Below are 23,017 nucleotides of genomic sequence, written 5' to 3'. Positions count from 1 at the left end.
TGACTTTACTCTATGACCTTCAAACATTTTCCAGAAAGATAACTGTTTACAATTGAATTACACAATAATAAGAAAATCCTATGAAACTCTTGTTACTGGCTTCAGTTTTTAAAACATGTAATGCTGTGTGGTTTCTTTGTCATTATAGATTTCAAAATGTTTCAAAAATAAATTGACTACAACATCAAGACACATAAATAAATAAAATGACTGAAAAAATATTTTTTTCACACAAAATGCATGATATCAGAAATATTAATTATACTTAGTCTGATAAAGTTAATTTTGATTATTGATTTAACACTGTTAGTTTGTTATAAATATGTGGAAATACAAGACTCACATACAAATATAACATCATCAATGTAATCACCACATTTAAGAAACTCATCAATATGACAAATGAAGCAAAATTCAGCACAATCTCTGTGGTCTCAACACACAATAAACTAATGAGAAAGAAGAACAATGACAAACTCATACAAATATAAAAAAAAACATGGTATCCGTTATCATAGTCAAGATCTACCCTAACGTATGAATGACGGACTGATCCCTATATCAGATACAGGGGCCGGTCAAGTATGAATTCGGTAAGAAAATCTGCAATCCTTATACCTGCTGGTATAAAAACCAATTAGGTATGAATTCGGTAAGAAACATCTGCACACCCATGGAATTAGTTTTTGAAAAGATTCCTAAAAACTGCATCTGGGTGAATATGGCACAGAAATGAACACTTAAGAAAAACAGCTAACAAATTGTTACATTCAATTTGAAAAAAAAAACTTACATTATTAAACAATAAATGAAAATTATTTATAAATTACGTTAATTTTTGGAAGGATCCATTGACAAAACTGAATATTCAGAAATAATTTCTTTAAGATAGGAACAACCTTAATTAGTGAACAACCTCATTTTAATAATTTCTTACACAATATTTAATTTTGTAAACAAATAATATAAAAAGATCAAAGAAAATTAATATGTGTCTACAATGGACCAAATCTAATACCAATATTCACAAACTACCATAAAAGTCTTATATTCTAATAAAGTTCTTGGTAGAAATCATAAAACATTAATTGAAATTTGAAAAAAAATTGCAAATATGAAAAATACATTTTTCTAATATGAAGTAAAAGCATAAATAGACTACATCTCTTGTCAACACCATGCATGTTGTATGAAAAAAGGGCTACTTCAGTAAAATATTTACCAAAACAGTGAATTCCAGGTCTGTTGAATAGATTTCACAAAAAAAAAATTACTTCAAACAAAACAATATAGTTCACTGCAAATTTTCAATACTCCATCATGCATACATTTTTTGATCCCCATATTGGTTAGATATTTTACTGGAATAGCTACAGGTTGTTACTTTTACATATGGTAAACATTTATCATAAATTAAGTATAATTTTTAATTTCGAAAAAAAAAATGAGATTTGATGATGAATCACAACATTTTCTTAAAGTTATTAAGACTTTCTAATTAACTTATAATAGTAACTAGAAATCCAAACATTCATTAAAATGAAAGTAGAAAACTTTTAAATAAATACATAAATTCCTTTAGAACGTTTTTACTCTGACAGTTGAATAGCATTTCCTGGAAGAGTTATCTGTCCTTGGAAAAAAATTAACTACATAATGCATAGTTTATGCCACCTTTCAGTACTCACATTTTTCCTGAAATGAGGACATATTTTTATTTCAATGTAGATATCTGGACTGTGTTTAACTTTGTGAATCCTGAGCAACATTTCAAGAAGTTGTATGAAGTGATCAATTATATACAAATGATCATTATTTCTAATTTCTAACCTATCATCCTGTATTCGAAGCATTGTTCTATTGTATTCATAATGATAACCTAGCTGCAAACCATAATTTCAAACAGATTCAAGAAGGGAGATAACTCTTCATAAAATGATACTGCAACTAGATTAGTGTGAAAAACATGAAATGAGACATATACGTAGTGTGTGGCTTCCAACACTGAACAATTACTTTGATCCATATTTACACCACTGCCTGCAACAAAGTACAGTAGAAATTTTTACACCTCTTGTGTTAAATACTGACAAGTGAGCAGGATTTTTATCACCTTTGCACATCAAGCAGGATTTAAACATTTTTCATCTTTTAACTTTGGAATTCATATGCAGTGACCATGTGTATCTCCATCCAAAACAGGAAATCTTAAGGTTGGATGTGTATGACATATACAAACTCAGGGCTCACTTTCAATGTTCTAAATTGCCTCTTTATTCAATAAACACAAACTGAAAACAGATCCTTGTTTCGATGGTACTAGAGGGCACTAAGATATAGTTTGTAGGAGATGCAGAATAATTCCTGCCAAGAAAAGTTTTATCATGACTTATCACATGTGACCAATCAGAAATCAGATTTTTTCAGTCTGGACCTGTTGTGAGGGCAGTGGTGTATATTTATGGTTAGCATACAGTCAGTGTGGTGACACCACAGCAAATTTAGGCCTTAATACCTCCGCAGTCAAATCACATGAGGAATGAATGACTAGATTAACATATATATATATACACAAATGGCCCATCGAATCAACCAAGCCAGCACCTTCTATGCAAAATACTATAAATAATGGGGGTTTTTTTCAAATATAGCTGTCTCAATCATTTTTTTTCACAGATTATGAATGTGTTAATTTTTGCAAATTACAATATGGATATTGTTAAACTGAACACCAAAGAATCAACCTCTGAAATTTTAATGGCACATTATCACAGCATTTAACATGCTGATCTTTCCATATCTCCAAGACTGAAAAAAATACACATGTTCCTGTATGAAAATAATCATGTCGAAAAAAAAATACAGAAACACTCGTTATAAACATTCCTGATTAGTTAACTGCCAATTTGATATTACATACAACATGTTTTTATAAATCTTTTAAAGTTTGACACAACTTGAATCAGTGATGAATTTCTAATGCTGAAAAAAGGCCAATAAGATATTTGCATACTAATGATCTGATCACTTTTTCAATATCATTTCTTCACATATAAAATCAATCCTTTTTACTGAAGATAATATCTTATCTATGGCTTGGTTGATTTTCATTGTTCAAGCAGCTATAAATTGTAAATATGCAAATATAAACTTTCACTATGACTATAAAGACATCATCAATTTTTTATAAATATATACAAAATATGTACAATGGATATAAAATGTTTGTTTCGTACTGATCAACAACCTCCCTATATGAAAAGATAGCTTTTTCTTATTAAAGGGAAATAACTCTGATGCTGCCTTGTAAAGACCGAGGAAGACACTTTAAGTACTTCTGCAAATTCAGAAATCAGTTTGATACTCAGTTTCTCGAACAACCTTTCTAAATCACAACTTGGATAAAAAAAATACTATTATAACAATTTCATAATCAAGATGCAATCTTGAAGAAAATAAGACTTTTTTTCTGTGAACGAGAGGTATAGTTTAGATTTTATATATCAAAATGGAAAGGTCAACGTTCAGAAAGGAACTATATTTGTAATGAAAAATACAAGATAAAAATGTCTCAAAAATTGAAACATCTAAAATAGTGATTATAAAGCATAGATATTCTATGTACAAATGTGACCTGCAGCATTTTGTATAAGACACAGCCAATACGGACAGGCATCCAAGGTAAAACATTTCTTTCTTTGCAAAAATAAAGTTACATTTCATTTTTCATTTTTCTCCCCAATAACTAATATTTTGTAGCGACAGGATATTACTTAAATTACAAAAATATTATTCAACAGCAGAATAAAATGAGCAAATAAGTCAGAATTTATACCAAGCAAAGTTGAAAGATATCAAACATGAATAAAATCAAAAACCAAAAATCCAAAATGAAAAGCAAAACAATATCAATAAATGAACATGTCTTTGTGTAATTTTTTTTTGTATCTGCATTTCCACAACACTATTACATAATGGTGTTTCTGTACTATTAGCAACCATAGTGCAAAATCTAATATAACTCAAGACAGTGTCATTTGTGTCAAGGTGACAAGAAAATGAAAAAGAAAATAATAGAGACAGTCATTTTCTTAACAATGTTACCACTTAAACATGTACTGGTCTGTCAAATTTAACCAAAAAAAACGGGGAAATTACCTTAACAAACAGTAATCATATTTGGCAAAGTCAAGGAAAGTGATTGACAAGGAAAAGCAGGCAAACACCTGTCCAGTGTTATGATTATCATTTAAAGAAGTTAATATGTATCGTCACTACGACCGACACAGAAGTACAATATGCTAGAAATTAGCGCCATTCCTGTGGCTCCAACAGCCACCCAGAAACTCCAACCAAATAACAGCATTTCGTTGCTACTGGTCTGGGACGGCATCACAATAGCTTGTTTGTCTAGGTAAGCTTTGGTTCCGAACACACACACAGCAACAGCAAGCAACAGGACTGCAGATAAAATAAAGCAAATTAAAAATCAATGTATAAGAGTTGCCTCCCTTCACTTGTTATCTATCTATCTATCTACATTATAATGACCGATATTTGAATATAACAATTCAAAGTGTTCATATTTCTTCGTACTGATAATCAAGACAATCATGACAATGATTGTACATTTTGTGCAAATCTTGTGAGATACTTACAGGTGAGATTAACGAAGGCCTCTGGCCTTGTGAAACATGTAAAGGTTAGGTCAGCAAAGGCGCCAGTGACCCTGGAGATACTTACAGGTGAGATCAGGAAAGGTACCAGTGGTCTTGTGATATACCTACAGGTGAGATCAGGAAAGGTACCAGTGGCCTTGTGAGATACCTACAGGTGAGATCAGGAAAGCTACCAGTGGCCTTGTGAGATACTTACAGGTGAGATCAGGAAAGGTACCAGTGTCCTTGTGAGATACCTACAGGTGAGATCAGGAAAGGTGCAAGTGACCTTGTGAGATATGTACAGGTGAGATCAATGAAGGCATTAGTGACCTTGTGATATACTTACAGGTGAGATCAACGAAGGCCCTTGGCCTTGTGAAACACCTAAAGGTTAGATGAGCAAAGGCACCAGTGACCCTGGAGATACTTACAGGTGAGATCAGGAAAGGTACCAGTGACCTTGTGAGATACTTACAGGTGAGATTAGCAAGGACCCATGGCTTGTGAGATACTTACAGGTGAGATTAGCAAAGGCGCCAGTTGCCTGGTGTGGGTTGCAGCCTTTACATGTCCAGCAAAGTGAAAAGAGGCCAATCAGTAGAGACAACATTGAACTGGCTACAGCACATGACATCAGACCCTGAACCGCCTTGAACCAATCTGTAAAGACAAAATGTTCTACCATGAGACTAACTAAAAAAATCTTACCCTTTTCAGATTCAGAATTGTTCTGAAAAGCTCTCTGAAACTAGTGAAGGGGAAAACATTGACAACAGACATTTCTTCAGAATTTGATATCAGAAATATTGAATTGAGATAATTTTGCTAATGTGGATTAATCCCTACCTTGTCCAAGTTTCTCAGGACAGAAGCTGAGATCTACAGCCTTAACTAGGACACCCCCGCCTTAAAATGATCCTGACTTTTCATGAGACAATAAATATAACCCAAGAGCCAAAATTGTCCTCCAAATGAGTGCTTTTCACCATCAGTGTTGTATTTATCATCACTACTTGTTTGATATATATGTATATACTGTAAATATAGGACTCTAGGACTCAACAGACCATATTTAGCAACAATGACCTTAACCCCAGGGTCAGATGCCTATCAGAATCATCATAATCCTTTATGTCCATTTTAGAGCTCTTTATATGGAAATGTCTGATCAAAAAGTGTCTTGAAATATACAGCCTTATGAATATATATGGACTAACACACATATATACAATGTGTGACCTTTAATAATCAATGTCAAATGTAATTTATGGCAGCAGTCGTTTCCTGGAAAGTCAAACTTTATGTTGACGTTTTCTGTCATGGCATACCTTTCCTGAATATCTTTGTGTATAATTCATGACAATTCAGGGCTCTCGATCTGCCAGATTTGGGGTCGATATTCTGCCCCATTCCCGATGCAAAATAGTATCTTTTTTTCCGAATTTAGACCCCAAGTTTTCCCAATTCTAAGGAAAACACAGCTATTTTTCCCAATTCTAAGGACCCCGGGCCCCAGTCCCAAAATGGGATGTGAGAGCCCTGCAATTGTTAACTTCTTAACTTGGCTCTACTGTTTCTAATTCTAGATTTGCCCGGTATATTAAAAGGTGCTAGTTACTTGTGTGTCTTCCATACAATCTTCCAGATTGGAGGTAGTAGACACTGTTGTTGGACTTTTAGTCCCCCATGTTTGTGGTAACTGGCCTGCCACATTCTAATTCCATCTAATTCATTGAATTATGGGACTAGCATCCTCCCTGTCTAGATTTTTATATTTCTTCTGATCACTTTGGATTTTCCTCAGCCACCTCGAGCTCCATGGCTTCAAAGTTTAGGCCCTTAGCACCACAGACTTTTCCTAACAGGTCAAAGCAGCTGCATGCTGCAGTTTAATTCATTATTTGTCTCTACTGTATCCAACTGTACATGTGTCCTAACAGAGGCTATTCACATGTATTTTGTCAAGTCTTCCAGAATAAAAATGTAAATCCAAATATTAATATAACATAAAAACAAAGTACCAGTATTATGTACATTTACTAAATATAACTTCACAATAAAAAAAAAAAAAAACCGACATGTGTAAAATATCAGGATTATAATTCTCGGCAGCCATTTATAGATCAAAGTTAAGCACAGTAAACACATTTTGATCTGCAGTGTAAACAATAAACAAACAGGGTGATCTGGGTTGGTGTTTTTCATGTACAATCTTCCCGTTCTACCAATCTAAATTTATCTGAGAAAAGAATCTCATCTCACTGCACCCACCAAACATACTAATTACATAATATCTTTTGTGGGACCTTTGAAAACTTGGTACATTTTAATATAAAGGTACGCAGATATATCAAAGGTATGGTTATTTGTGGAGTAGAAACAAGTGCGTGGCTGTATACAGAATATTAGACATTCATTCATCCAAAATGATGTCAGCACAAACAGGCTCTTTTCAATCGTGCATTAAATCACACTTCTCAGGGTAAATTATGATCTCTCTATACATGTATATCTCAAAGGACTGGGTGTAGAGCGTGTTATGAAATTAGACATTGACAATCAAAGAATTTTACACAGCGGCTTGGCTCTGTCTCTTGACCTCCTTATATAATTTCAATATATATGTGATATGTACACTTGTGATTTATTGCATGTACTGTGCTTGTTATATCCAGTTACAAAAACGTGTACAAAATACAGCCATAATTAAGTCAAGACGTCCCTTTGGTATTATTAATTGGGAATTACCACATATAAACTTCCTGGATGATCAAGCTCAAATCACGAAAGACGAATAGCATTGAAGTTGGTCTATATTTAGCTCTCCAGGGTATGGCTGTTGTTGATTATATTGTCTACATGTTACGTAACGTAAACTTAATCAACAAAACAAATCTTTCATCACCTCAGAACAATACTAATTAAACAATACAACACAAACTGAGTCTATTGCATTAAATTTCAGTTAATTACTTGTGGCCCAGCATCTACTGGATTTTTCAATTAATTACTCTGAGCCTAAGTCACACAATAAATATAATTGTTTAAAATCAGATTAATTAATGAAAAGAAACACTAACTATCAGACGTCGAAAAAACACACTGTACACATGTGTAATTAAAGCAGTTATACCTCCCCATGCTGTAACCCCTAGTTTATTGAATGACTTAACAATATACTTAAAGGAACAAGTCCAGTCCACTTTTGAAAGGAGGGGGTGGGTAGAATAGTTGTGACCCTCTCTCCTGCACATGTATAATGTGCCATTTTATGATCAATTTGTATTTGATAGGGCACAAATTGGTAACACACCCTGTGCCCAACACAGTTAGTCTTCACTGCAATGTGGTGATAAAATAATTACAAGTTGTCTGTTGGTATGTGGCAGTTTTCTCTACTGCCTGTCCACACCTGCATGTTTGTTTGTATACAGCAGCTTTCCTCCTGATAAATGTAGCCACTGGACACATGTGGGGAGGGGTCATTACAAGCTGGACACTTGTGGGGAGGGGTTACTACACACTGGACAAATATGGGGAGGGGTTATTACACACTGGACACATGTGGGGAGTGGTCATTTCACGCTGGACACATGTGGGGAGGGGTCATTACATGCTAGACACATATGGGGAGGGGTCATTACATGGTTTATCATATACATGTAGTAAGGCTAGTAAACAGGTTCTGTATTCCTATCAAAGTGTGGGGGAGAGGTCAAGGTCATGATATTTTGATGGAACACATGTAATATATATAGCAGGACATCTACAGAGTAATACTTCTATCACATAATCTGTCTGTCATTCAGTGAATTCACCCATGTGATATTTTCTAACATATGACATTAATGTAATTAATATACCCTTGCACATTTTTCATTGGCTGTGCCAATCAAAATTTGATTGAGATGTCATGATATGGTCAATAACATTAAGTTACCAATTGAAAAGGTCACAATAAATTACCACCTCCATTACATTTTCTCTTCCACATTTTTAACTAAAGCTTGTCAAGATGTAACCTTCCTGACTAATGTGATGAAAAGTATCTTAAATCTATTTCCATTTAATAAAATATCTTATGAAGAAATACCGACAAGCAAGCAGAGCCAATAGCCAATTCAAATTCAATACAAGAATTCAACAAAGTGGGTGTGTTGCCTGCCCAGCAAGGTTTCTGAAGATGAGATTTATGAAACGACAGCCATAGATATTTATTGTATTTATTCCATTTAATAATTTATCCATTTGTATGCGATGTGATGAATAAACAGATTAGAGGTAACGGGTCAAAGGGAACTAAATCCAGAGGATTCTGGGACATACAGTAAAGAGTTAGCATAAGTTCTACTTATATGGCTAAAATTAATATGCCTATAGATATTTCCAAATTGACCAAACACTGTATTAAAACTACATATAATGTTTAAAAAAAAACATTTTTGAAAATTTTATTTTTATTTCTTCAAGGGGATATTTATAAAAAACAAAACAAAAATAAATGCACAACATGGATCATATTTAGGTAAGATTTATTATAGTACAAATTGAAACCAAATGCAAACTTTGCACCAAACTATTAGCAAGCTTACTCCCAACCCCATCCACCAATCCACCCTGAGACACACATCCCTAGACTGACACCTTACTGGCAAGAATCAAGAAAGACTATTAAGAAAAAAAATACTAATAAATACATTCAACAATCTGATTTTTTTATTTATAAAAACAAGTAACCTTGACCTTTGACCTTTGGACATGAAAAGCAGCCCAAAGCAAGCACTTTTGGTAAGGAAGCAGACACAGTAATACCTATATGTCGACTTTGACAGGCAGATGACACAACAACTAGAGCAAAATATGAAGGACTGAAATTTATGCAGCTACTCCTAACAGCAGTATACCACATACATTGTAGACAGGGCAGGAGATTTGTAATGACTAGCAGCTATCTAAATACTATATTATTGATCTCTGTTGTGTAGACTTCTGATGTACAGTGTAATTACCTTCATACTGCAGGAACCATACTGTAATTTGTGAACTACCAATTTCCTCAAGTCAATTAGGGATGTTAATTATGAAGGAACAAAATTACAACCATATCTCAATTATAGGTGTGAACACCGTTTGTCTGTCATAACATAACTACAAGTACACCTGCTCCAAGCTTCTAAACACTAACATACATACATAACATGACTGACAATTTTTCATGCATTTTGAAATTCCATTGAATTGATTTTAATGCTGCCTATTGCACTTATTTGAATTTTTTTGTCATAAGACTTGTTTATACTCAATTAACGGTGTTTATTTATAAAAGATAGAAATCTTTTAATGCAACATTTTTGTAACTTCACCTTTGTTTTCATTCCTCTACCATCAAAGGGTTGTAAACCCACAAACAACTACCAAGTCCCATTTAGAATATGTATCAGAACATTTTAGAAATCCTTCTCTTGTCACTCTATTTCTTAAAGGAAGCAAAAGACTTTTAAAAGTATACTTACAAATTCAAAATTTGAAAATATCACAAACATTTCAATATTTCTGTAATTATGAACATGGCTTACGTTATACAACATATGCATGAGTAGGTATAGAAGTAACACTTCAGAACCATATTCTCCAGACAAAGTATACATACTGCTGACAGTATTCTGAAACCAAGCAATTCAACCATATAATTATACACACAAGGTGTCCCAAACAAATTCCCTGATGATTTAACAAGGAGTGATGTAAAGTAACAACTGTACAAAATGGGCAAGTATGTGATGTTTGTCTCAAATCCCTCAAAGAAAGAAGTTGTTCGTGATTGAGTGCTGACAAGGCAAAGTGTTATATTACGTAGGGAAACATTTATTGAGAGGGAATAACTTAACACAGGTTTTCACGACCAAATTATTATCAATTCAATATTTCGACAAGAACAATTTATATCAAGCTCATGAATGTCAATTCACAAACATCATTGTGTTGTGATATTTGTGTACACAGAAAATAAAGGAAGTTTACTTGCCCCATTATGAAAAAAAACTTTCTAAACTTTCTAACTGATGTTTTACTTAAATGTCCATAACTTTAGAATATGAGCATAGGACACTGTTTAAAAATATCAATGATTTAGCACTCATTCCAACATGTTTTTATTATTATTATTTTCTAATTTCTACATTCCTTAATTTAAAACTTGTTCACCACTTAGTATGCCACGTAAGCAAAGAAGGTTATGGATTTAAATTTCATTGTTGATAAATTTCTAGACTATAAAGGAAATTAAAATCACTCCTTCAAATTCAAAAGATCACGAAATTAAGTTATGGTACCAATTAAACCTCTATCTCCAAAATATAAACTGTCACTGTGACCAGGCCATTTGTAGTATAACATTTCTGTGTGGTACATTTAACATCATTAAATGACTAAGACATATTTATGGAGTAATTGTATGGTACATTATAAAGTGCCTACATCTTACTGACAAGAGGACCAATACTGCCACAGTGACCAGACAAATAGTATACATAAGTATATGGAGTTACCATATGCATGTCTGTGGTACCTGGCAGTAACAGTACCTATATTTCCTTAGGAAGAATGTTTCGATAGCCACAGTGACCAGATAAGTTGTACACAGAAGTAAATTACCATGTGCTACTCTACAGCAAGGGTTTAGGTATTTCTGGTCCTTGTAACAATTACCTCTAGCACCAACAGGAAACAACCTACTACATCCCCCTCCCCATAGAGCTTAGTATCCTCATCTAGTGACATATACCTCTCAAAGGATCCCGCTGTACCGTACCAAAAATATAAACAGTTTCCACTGATAGCACAAAAGTCATCTACTTATTGTGACTGTCACAGCTGGCACATAGACACAGGGTAAACTATTTACCTGGCAGTGTTATGGATTAAGATTATAGATTTAACTAATACTGCAGTGTGATACACAATCTTTCACTTCATTTAAAACATGTTGTCAGATAATTAACATATATGTGCCATTGTACAAATGAGTAGCTCACCCGATAAATTAGTTCTAAGTTTCTATATACACAGTCCAACTTAACAGTTCTATAATCTGGTACAGCTTAAAAGTTCTATAATCTGGTACAGCTTAAAAGTTCTATAATCTGGTACAGCTTAAAAGTTCTATAATCTGGTACAGCTTAAAAGTTCTATAATCTGGTACAGCTTAAAAGTTCTATAATCTGGTACAACTTAACAGTTCTATAATCTGGTACAGCTTAAAAGTTCTATAATCTGGTACAGCTTAAAAGTTCTATAATCTGGTACAGCTTAAAAGTTCTATAATCTGGTACAGCTTAAAAGTTCTATAATCTGGTACAGCTTAAAAGTTCTATAATCTGGTACATTTTCTTACAGATATACAAGAATTTCAGACAGTCTGCTTCTCATTAATTTTTTTTCTTGTAAAAGTCAGAACCATTAATTATAAACTTTCTCCCCTCTCTTTTTTAAGCATTTGCTGGATATGACTATTTTCCCTATCAATCGTAAAAAACTAAATGTACACGCAGGAACCGTTGCTCGATGGTTAGTCGCTGTAAAAACTGAGAAAAAGTATGTGCAAATGTATATCACCTGGTATCTCATACAGCTATCTACACTGGCAGACCTTACCCCTTACCCCAACAACCCCACATGTAACCAGGCAAGCTTTCCAACAGAAAAGACTACAGCAGATAAACTTGTAAGATATATCTTGCTTTTTTTCCCCAAAGCAAATCTGAGGGTGATATACCTTTTTAATATATTCAGTAGATATACTGGTAGCTGTCATTATAGACGAGGCCTTCAAACACAAACGTCAAATGATATAACACTTATAGGTATACCGTACATGTCTGCTACTGTAATTGTTGTGTATCCTAATTGGTGTGTATCTATCTGTTCGTGTCGATAAAGAAAACAATTTGTGCTTTGTTATATTTTCACTTATCAGACTGTCTGTTTCTTTTTACCAACTTTTATAGAAAACAGGTCCAGATTTGTGACAATCCATGGAGCAACCTTTTCTCAAATTTACACTTTCTTTGTTTTATTCTCATCATAACAAACAGTTGGTATATACAAATGAAGTTCTACAGACCACAGCAGGAAAAGTAGCAGAACAACCATATAGAAATATTCTATTTTCAACGACTGAGAACCCTAAAATACATGGAACACTAGCTAGGATTTTTTTCATTCTTCAAATTTTCTAGACAATTCAAGAAAATGTTATCAACATTTCAAAATTTCTCATGTTCTAGATTTTCTTTCTAATACTCAGTGTTCCGAGGCTATTCAAAAACTCTCCCCTGATAATTTGCAAAAACATGTATTGTGACATCAATTATGCTCGTACTTCTTAAAAACTTTGAAATATTTGCCAAAAATGTTCGTCAGGTATATATTTTAATGTCATGCCACCCAAGCTTCTGTATGATAAACGTTTACAATTCTTGTCTTGAATTCGTATTGTTATTCAGGACACCCTATAAGCTACCGGATAACGGGATAACTTAAGTTACCAGGAGTATAGAGTTTGTGCCAATTAAACAGTTAATTGGGTGGTAAGGTTGTACAGATAAACCATTATCTACAAGAGCTACTCCAACTATACATGAGTAACCTTCAGACTTACAAATTAAACTAGTCATTACAAGGAGAGCTAGCTGTTGTATTTAAAATCAGTTTCAGCTCCTGAATGATTCAATGTTACATAATATCTCCTATATGCGTCGTGATATATGAGAAGACAAAATACTAGTTCTTTAGAAATCTACTATGAGTGAACAATACAAGTATCCTTTTCTGTGTTTGGACTGATTGGCATAACTCTGGTACAAATACCTAAACTACATGAATTTACTGGATGATAGAAAAAATGAAAAACATACATTTATATCTATGCAGGCAACAGCTAAGTTTATCTAAAAAAAAATACATTATAAAATTTCATAGGAAGCACAGGATGTTTTCTATGATAACTCTTAAATCAGTAGTCAAGGTCTTCTAGGAAGCTGTGGTGGTTCACGTCTAAGTAAAATTTCCCAATCAAAACTGGATATATTGTGTGGATTTCCAATTTTCTATTTATAGTAACAGTGACCTTGACCTCTGGACCCGAAAATTTAAGCAATCTCAAGCACAATTTTTTTCCTTTAAGCAATGAATAAAATCTGCATAAAATATAATAGTAATTGATAAAACAAAACCTCAGATGAACTTGTGAAGAAACTAATTTGCTTTTAACTTTGACCTTTGACTCTGTACCTGAAATGTAATCTCAAGCAAACACTTTCTGTGAGGCACCTCAGCAATAAATGACGACAGATAAATTGGCTCAACAGAAATTAAGAACATAGTGCAGAAATCGATTTTCTATCTAAAAAAAAGTGACAGTTGACCTTTGACCTCTGGATCTGGAACTGAAAGGCTATCCTAAACAGCTATTTTTCTCAGGAAGTGTTGAATGCATTAGGTCGGAGTAGTGGAATCAGACAAACTGAACTTAATACTGCGCAGAAATAGAACTTAGAAACCAGAATTACTTCATATATATTCATATATATATCTAGGACTGATAACCTGAATGCGACTACAACATGCCCTTCTCATCTACATCCATGATAAGGGTTATTTTAAACAGTTAAAATATCTTGAAATTTAACCATGAAGTGCTTAAACACAAAGAAATTCTTTACATGATTAGTTTTAAAAAAATATTGAAATTTTGTCTCAAAAAGGTATGTATACCTTGCAATTTATTGTTATTTTGAAAAAATTTAAGTGTATGACAAGTACTTTAGCCCTAGACATATATTTGTACACTTGCCTAAAACATCAATGATGTAAATTACAAATGTGATGTCCTACACAGCTGTACAAAAATAGTTACAATTATAGACACCATAACACACCATGATCTACAGGTCAGATTTTTGGCACACATTAGTGAAAGCATCCATTACAGGAGACACCATAAGTGTGGGACTTGTAAACGACCTGCTGACACAAGATCTTCCTTCCTTGGTACAACATGTCGGACTGTCCTCGTATAAAGACTCACCTCGGGGAAGACACTGTGACATAGAAACTGTACACCTATGTATCTTTCTTATATATCTGTTCCGCTAATGTACAGCCTTAGTGACCTTAATCAACAAGGTAATGTTGAAATTCACAGGAGAACATATGTAAACATTTTATTTGGGAAAACTGGAGAGAAACTATTTAGAAAGTGGTAAATTAATTAAAAAATTTTCCAGTTTATAACTGAATTTATAAACTACAGTAAAAATTAGGATTTATTCAGAAAATTGGCAAATTCTATTTTTGTACTTTTTAATTAGTTTTTACTAATTCCTACACTTCAACCTCTATCCAAAAATTAAACATAAGTACATTGTAACTAATACCTGGTAACATTTACACATAAAGGTTAAAAATTCTGTATTGTCTGGATTTTAAGCTGCTGTATTTTTCCTTGGAGTTCGGACATGCAACTTATATAACAGTGCAATATATATTTGGATGAAAAAATATCGGCTGAATGAAAAAAGAAATTTAAGTCAAACATACCAGTACAAGATGGTACCATGGATTTATGTGAATCACAATAATATCTTCTGAACTTTGTTTTGGAAGCTATGGCAGAAGTTTACAATAGCCTGTTGCATCCAGAGATTGATAGGTCATCAGATTCTAGAACAACCGCCATGCTTGTTTACAATAAGAATGGTTTTGTGTAACTTACCAGAAATAGTATGTGACTATAGGAATTTTGTCAGCATGCAAGGGCCTTTGTTAATATTTCACAATACAGACACTGATGGAGATATTGTTAAATAAACCATACATAACCTTTGACCCTATATCTGTGCGTAGACAATCTTTGGAGGCTTCTAAGCCAAACAAATTCATTAAAATCTATTTTACGTTTTTGAAACACATCGATAAAGTAAAGGATTATGTGTATAATTCATTTGCATATATATATTAAATTATATTAAATGTTTCACTGACGATCTTGATAAAATGCCTTCTGTTGTTTATTACATCAACAAACTTTGGTAAGCATAACAGTTATCACTTCATAAGAAAGGGTGCAACTTAATATGTTCCAGTGCAACTTAAATTTTGATAAAATAACAAAAAAAAAAATCATTAAAATTGGCTCTGCAGCTTATATACCGGAGCAGTTTATAATCCAGAAAATACAGTATTACACATTGGGATTTTTTCTACGTTTTGTTATTTTTGTGGGTGTGTGTCTGAATACATGTAAAGGATATACCAGTCAACCAAGACTTTAACAGTTCTCTGTTTAATACTGGACAGTTTTTGAACAAGGCCGAAATGGGATTAAATCAAAATAATGTTTGAAGTACCAACTCCCGCACATACCACAAAACATTTTAAATTGGAGTGATCTTACTCTACAGAATATTAAGCAGTCTGAAAGCTAATTATTAAGGTAAACAGCTGAGGTGACTAAGTAAGCCATACAGCCAAAGGGTATCTCTCATCCTAATGTCATATATTATTAACAGGGAGATGAAAGATGTTTCTCAATGAGCTGATAGCTACACTGATAAAATTTAAAGCAGCGTTTGATTTTCTGAACATTCAATAACGTATTAGAAGCACCTGTTCAAATAACAGCATTTTAAAGTCTTTACAGTAACAACTGTTATACAGAGCTACAATAAGGAAAGGACATCTTGGCATCAATAAGTATATGATGTTTTATGAGAAAACTATATTGTTTATAATTATAGTTTCTATCAATGCATCCATGATGATTTTTCTCATAACTTACCCCTGGACAATGACTATGAAATACATTTTGTGATTTACTAATCTGATCCAATTGAAATTGAGACAATTTCATTCAAAATAAATGTACAATATCTTTATAGAAGATAGCAAGAAAGATTATCACTGACAGAGTGACCTTTGATAAAGAATGATTGAGAACAAAACCAGACCTATATGTAAAATAATTCCTTAAAGGTAATGTATGTTAATAAGATCTACAACCTTTAGAATATCAAAAAATATATAATCGAAATAGTAAGTTAAGTTTTCTCTTCTCGAGAATTACAACCCTTGTCACTTTAATATATCCAATGAACCATAGATGGGAATTTGTGCCAAGTCCCTTTGCATGTAGGTATTCAATACTGGAGTTGTACAGTTTGGGTCTTTAATCAGCAACCATGCATTGCTATGCACATGTATGTCTACCTACTAACACATACAGGGAAAGATATATTCTGCCAGCACCTTTCATCCTTGCATTTAAAACAAAATTTCAAGCAATATTAAAATCTGCCCTACACACATTAAAAGATACACATGTATCAAAGCTTAATATCAATCTTAAGTCCATGTACATTTTATCATTGTCAAATTACAAACCTTATTTGCTATATACCAAAGTACAGTATATAGACAATGTGTATCTACATAGTGCCAAAGGGAAGCTTTTTAATTTCCTTTAATTTTGGTTGAAAAATGTATGCATTGGGCTACATCTGTATCATGTCAGACGTTACACATGGTGCATATATAATTTCTAAATCAGTAACAGAAAATCATGGTATGTAACATGTAGGATCGTTTGAAATCTTGATTACAATATGTCAAATAGTTACATGAAAATGCACTTTGATAATTATATGAGTTGCATAAATCTGGTTAATAAATGTGAAAATTCATCAAATTTACAATTTCTCTACCTACCATACTTCTGTCATCAGTCAAAATTCTTGAAGTTATAAAGTGTTTCTGTATGTACACTCAATTAACAACATGAAAATCCACTTCAGTAATCACACCCTGGTAGTAGTCTATTTGCAGATTCTGTTTTTGTTCTCCATAACATATTATGCACAAGTTAGATTCCATCTAGATCTATGAATGGTCATGATAATTTACCATTCAGCTAACATTTGATAAATTTGGCAGTTTCAGAGGTAATAAAACAAACCTGACAAGTCAACTCATGTCTGTTTAAGCCTAATAGTCAAACTCATATTGAACTCAAAAACATACATTCAATGTGTAACGTCTACTGCATGCTGTGATGATATACCATCAGCATTTGTATCAGAACAGTATGGATCAATCTTATATCGTTATGTAGGCACAGACTGGACTTCAGGTAACTCTCAGGGTGTTGTGGATAAAAACCACCTTGTTTCATTTAGTTTAACCAGCAGTTTCTGTATGCACTGAAATATTTGTAGTGTTTGAACAAAAATTTAAGCACAAAAACACTGAAAACACCAGTTACCTGGAGTTTTGTGCAGGGGTTTTTAGTTGGTTGTTTTAAACTTTATCATTCTGTCATATCAAAATGATGTACATGTACATGTCAGTTCATATCAATTTACCACAGGGAACAACCCTAACTTCAAGGCAGCGGTTACCAAAACAACAAGAAAATACCAAACGAGAACATGATCTTAATCCAAAAAGTAAAAGGGGAATAAGACCAGGTGCTCTGGAAGAAAAAGCTGCTGTGTAATTCTTTGTCAAGTGAAAACAAGGTATACAACAACATCATCAGTAGGCAAACTAGCAAGCTTCAAGCAGCTTCATGTTGCACAAAGAAATTGAATGATTTTCAATGAGATAACTATGACAAACATAAAACTTCCCCATAATTTTTTTTATCAATCTGCATGTTTTGAAACCCTGTGATAAGTTTGTCGGTCAGTTTTTACACCTTGCAAGAAATTCATGAGCTGGAAATGGGCCCCTGAATACTGAATCAACTGTGACATGTTGGGGATGCAGGAATGTTCCTTTCTAGAAATGGAAATTTCTTACAGCTGACCGAATTCAGACATATCCAAGACAATACCAAAGGCTGCTACCTCCAAATACAGTTCTCAACTAAACACACCTGGCTGAGAAACCAGGAAGATTACATTTTGCCAATGTCAGACACTTTGCTAATTGTATTTACGTCTGAGTGTGTGCTGTATGAAACATCAAAATTATGTTTAAAAGGGTTTTACTTATTTTCTTTTCAATTATGTTGTTTTTCGTGGAAAACTTAAAAACCAAAAATATAAGAAAGTTATTCAAATTATACCTTGTACATTAATGCTGGTTCCGGACATGTAAATTGGACATGTTTTTTTAACATTCATATAATTTTACTATACTGATCAATCTAAATATATATATAGATATTAAGACCTATGATCAATGAAGTAATAGCAACAAAATGGACAAGCAAATTGTCAAATTTAGATATAATTTTTATATCAAAATTTAGATATAAAGACCTATGTATAAATAATTGTTTTAAAATATCATTTTGAAAAATTTAGATTTTATGTAAATTAAGCATAGAATAGTATTCCAACCTCTACCAGGTAATAGCTAGCTATAGTTTCCAAGATTTTTGGCTAGCTAAATAGGCATATGCATATATACCAGGTACATATACATTTCACAAGTTTCAATATTGCCTGTATCGACAATGAAACGAAAGTTCAAATGACTTGAAGGCTTCACAAATGATAAAATATATTGCATTCTTACAACGGAATTCACTATACAATTAGATGATGACTACCTTAAGGCAAGAAAACGTTCGTGTGATGTCGTATAATACTTGAACACAGAATACACAAGTCTGTGTATTGGAATTTCTGTCAGATTCATAAACTGCTTAAAAGAACAGTTCAATTATTTCTGTCGTTATACAATACCTGGAAGACTTTTTTCGATGTGGAAATCGTCGGAGAAGAACCATTCACAATTAGCTAACGACGAACTGGCATCAAATCCTCCCCTGCAGTTTATCCACAGACCACAATGGCAATCCTTTGACGAGCATCCACACAGAGCGTCTCCGAGATTTCGGAAATGTAACCAGTTCGGGAGTGAAAATGACACAATTGTAGCAACTGTTGTGATCAACACACAAACTATAGCAGTTATTACTATACAATTAGGCATCTTGTATGTTGTAAATCCTCTCTGTTTTGGTTAGTTAGTAACTCTTGGTTCCTGATAAGTTTCTTTCTTTTTTTGTATGGAGGCACTCGTTTGACAACTTCCGGTGTTGGTGGCTGTGTATATTTATCGGAAGAAATAAATCTAAATAGAAACGAAACGCAAATAATTCTACCAAGGCAACACGTAAAGCTTACAGTACTTTATAATGGATAATTTGCAAGATTATTTATTACTTAAACAATTAACGTGCTAAATAAATATGCGAATGATGTTATAGATGCAAAAATATTATCTTTCATGTATATTTTGGACAATAATCAAAATTTCCGTTCGAGATTCCTCATCGTGATAAATAAATAGACAGTCACACCCACTTACTTGTGACGATAGGCCTGGGGCTGTGTATGTTGTATGTTCTCTCGAGTGTGTTTACTTGTACATTGGGAATGTATATATATATATGAACGAAGGGCTGGTAAATATAGCAGTAAATTTGACCGAGAGCAATAAACAAAAAGAAAAGACAATGACTCCCAATTGTACCAGATAGCGTATTTATTATCAATAAAAAGTGCATTATTTACCATAAAATGTTGATTGAAAATTCAAATTACATCTTTAAAATGACAGATATTACATTTTATATTAAATACACATTGTTAAACATTTGCTTAAATAAAGTTAACAACGATAGCTATTACAGAAAACAGCTCAATGAAATAATTACAAGATGATATAAGGATGAATCTTAAACTTAAAAAATGGAGATAGAGTTGTTGATATTCAGGGGATTTAAAAAATAAAATAAATTAGATTCATGAAAAGAAATAAATAAAATCCAGAAACATACATATATACTGAAACTTATACAGTAGATCCACAAATCAAAGGCATTAAATCACAAAATTTCCAAACATTGCTGTGTACCTTTAGAGTATGGCATATTGAACAACAAAGGACGTATTGTCCGTCCCTGAAAACAACTAACGGTGAAAAAAATCAGACACGTACCAGTGACTCTGTGATGACCCAGATGAGTCAATTATTATTTTATTTCATTTTGTTGTTCAAACACCTATCTATTCGTGTTTATTCTGTAGTTTTCGTATTTTTTAATCTAAATATTTGATGTCACTATGAAACTCAGCTAACCAACACCCCGCCCTTCGTTGCCACTTGTATGTTTGACCTATAGAAGCTTCCCGTAGATCTAACACGGAATGCAAAATCAAAGTCCGTGATAAGACAAAGGAAATACCAGAGCTTGTAATTGACATCTCGACCCGCCATCAGATACACCTGTGTGTTTTCACTTAATCAGCATACCTTCAGGGACAGTGGTATATAGATTGTTCATTACACCTGTTGTAATTACGTCTCACCTGTGCTCGTGTGGCCTTCATTTGTCTATGTTCGCACTGAGCCCGTAGTCCTGTAAGATTTGCGGCCCCTTACGTACTCCAAGTATTTTTATATATCACTTTCATAGCACAATTTAAGTGATAAAATAAGTTTGATTAAAATACATCGATAATTTTTCAATTCAGCGGACACTTGCTTTTTAATTTTCGTGATTAAAATGGCTTTTAAAGTAAGAGTTGAAATCCATTACCCCATTTTTGCCGAGTAAGAGATTTTTTTTTATTATTTGAACGTTACTGCTGACGGCCTTAATTTATGCACAGAAGCCAACCCTCATGTATGATCATCCATGATCCATGCACCTGTAGTACAATTATATTTTGATGTAGAATTTCTATTCATTATTGATGTTTCACGAGTTTAGAGTGTACAAAGTTCAATAGAGATCCAATTAATGTATTTTAGCACGTAAAACCCGGCTTGTAAATAGTATTTTGTATTGACGAATTGGTTTTCATGGTAACTGAGCAAATGTCAGAAATGTTAATGAAAAATTTGTAATATTTATAATAAAATGGTTTAAATCAAGTTCTTTTGTCTTTTTTACTTTCAAATGTTGAAAGAAAACCAAAGACACTGTAACATGTACATATCAAATATTTATTTCTCAAGCTGCTTTTTTACAGTAATTTTGCAGCGAATTTCTTAAGCCTAATATATATATCAATATTTGCATAATGATAATGATAATAATGGTAATAAATTCTTTTATTTAAACAGGGTAGCATATCTAGACTTGCGTCTAGTTTACAATATGGCCCTGTAAAACACATTTACATCAGCACATTACAGACGAATACAAAACATTAACATGTTGACATGACAAATACATGATATACATAATGTATTAAATAAGATACCTCAGTAAGTATGGATAAGAACAGTTCATCATTCGGTTGCATTAAAACTAAATATCAAATTAAATATCAAAAGTTTTCTGTGCAAAATAGATATGATTTATAAAATAATTAAATACACATTACAACTTTAATACAGTACCATCACAGATGAGTCTAGAATTGACGAATATATTTCATGAAGTTGGATTAAAATAGTTTTTCATGTACAGTTTTTTAAAAGACAGAACATTTGTTACATTCCTGATCTCGTCACTAAGATTATTCCATAGGGACGTGCATGAATATTTCAAAGACCGTTTGTAAAAAGAGAACGGGTTGTCCTGCTTGAAATTTGACTGACATAGGTAAATAAATTTTGCTTCAAATATCCAGGAGCCTCATCATTGAGGATTTTATAGGTAAGAACACATTTTCTAAAAATGTAAAAATCAAGTATAGACATCCAGTTCAAATTCTTTAAAAGCAGCGAGGTTGGAGTAATGATTTCTTTTATGTTTAAACTAATTCTTGCTGCTCTTTGTTGGAGCTTAAAAAGCTTCTCTGTAAGTGATGTATTTGAAGGGGTACTCCAAACAGAAGAACAATACATAAAGTGTGGTAGGACAATAGTTGTATACACTTTGTTGGACATTTGACATACATTTTCTAAAACGTTTTAGAACACCAATCTTTTTTGACAGTTTCTTACATACATAATCAATATGGTCATTCCATGATAAATAATTATCGATATAAACTCCAAGCAGTTTAGCACATAGGACAGTTCCAATGACAACATTGTCTACTTTAATACATAATGGTCTAAGATTTGACAGCCTCTGTGAGGAACCAATTAGCATACACTGAGTTTTTATTAAGTTTAAACTCATCTTTCTTCAATATTTTAATTCGTCTTCATGCTCCGTGAAAACATAAATGTGAATATCCGTTATTTCACACTGACGAGTTCTTGGCAACAAATTGAAGTTTACATCAAACACAGGCGAGAACATGTGATAACAACAGTGATATGATATCAGTCTGGCATACCATTTAGAAGATTCGTTCCGCCAGTATTTTTCAATAAATGGATAA

At 32.9% G+C, this 23,017-nt stretch overlaps 1 protein-coding gene across 1 annotated transcript; it reads right to left on the bottom strand.

Moving 5' to 3' along the window:
- Positions 1-918: 918 nt before the first annotated feature.
- LOC132553351 (uncharacterized) lies at positions 919-19,751 on the bottom strand. Its single transcript, XM_060217585.1, has 3 exons — positions 19,412-19,751; positions 5,178-5,321; positions 919-4,461 (listed from the first exon to the last, which is right to left on the bottom strand). The coding sequence occupies exons 1-3, from the start codon at positions 19,659-19,661 to the stop codon at positions 4,259-4,261; spliced, it is 597 nt and encodes a 198-aa protein (XP_060073568.1). The 5' UTR covers positions 19,662-19,751; the 3' UTR covers positions 919-4,258.
- Between the last annotated feature and the right edge of the window lie 3,266 nt (positions 19,752-23,017).

The sequence above is a fragment of the Ylistrum balloti genome, unplaced genomic scaffold, assembly GCF_031769215.1.
Source record: "Ylistrum balloti isolate Yb309-2 unplaced genomic scaffold, AGI_CSIRO_Ybal_v1 Utg370320, whole genome shotgun sequence".
Taxonomy (NCBI): Eukaryota; Metazoa; Mollusca; class Bivalvia; order Pectinida; family Pectinidae; genus Ylistrum; species Ylistrum balloti.
Note: the sequence above shows the minus strand (reverse complement) of the source record. Positions and strands in the feature narration are given on the sequence as shown.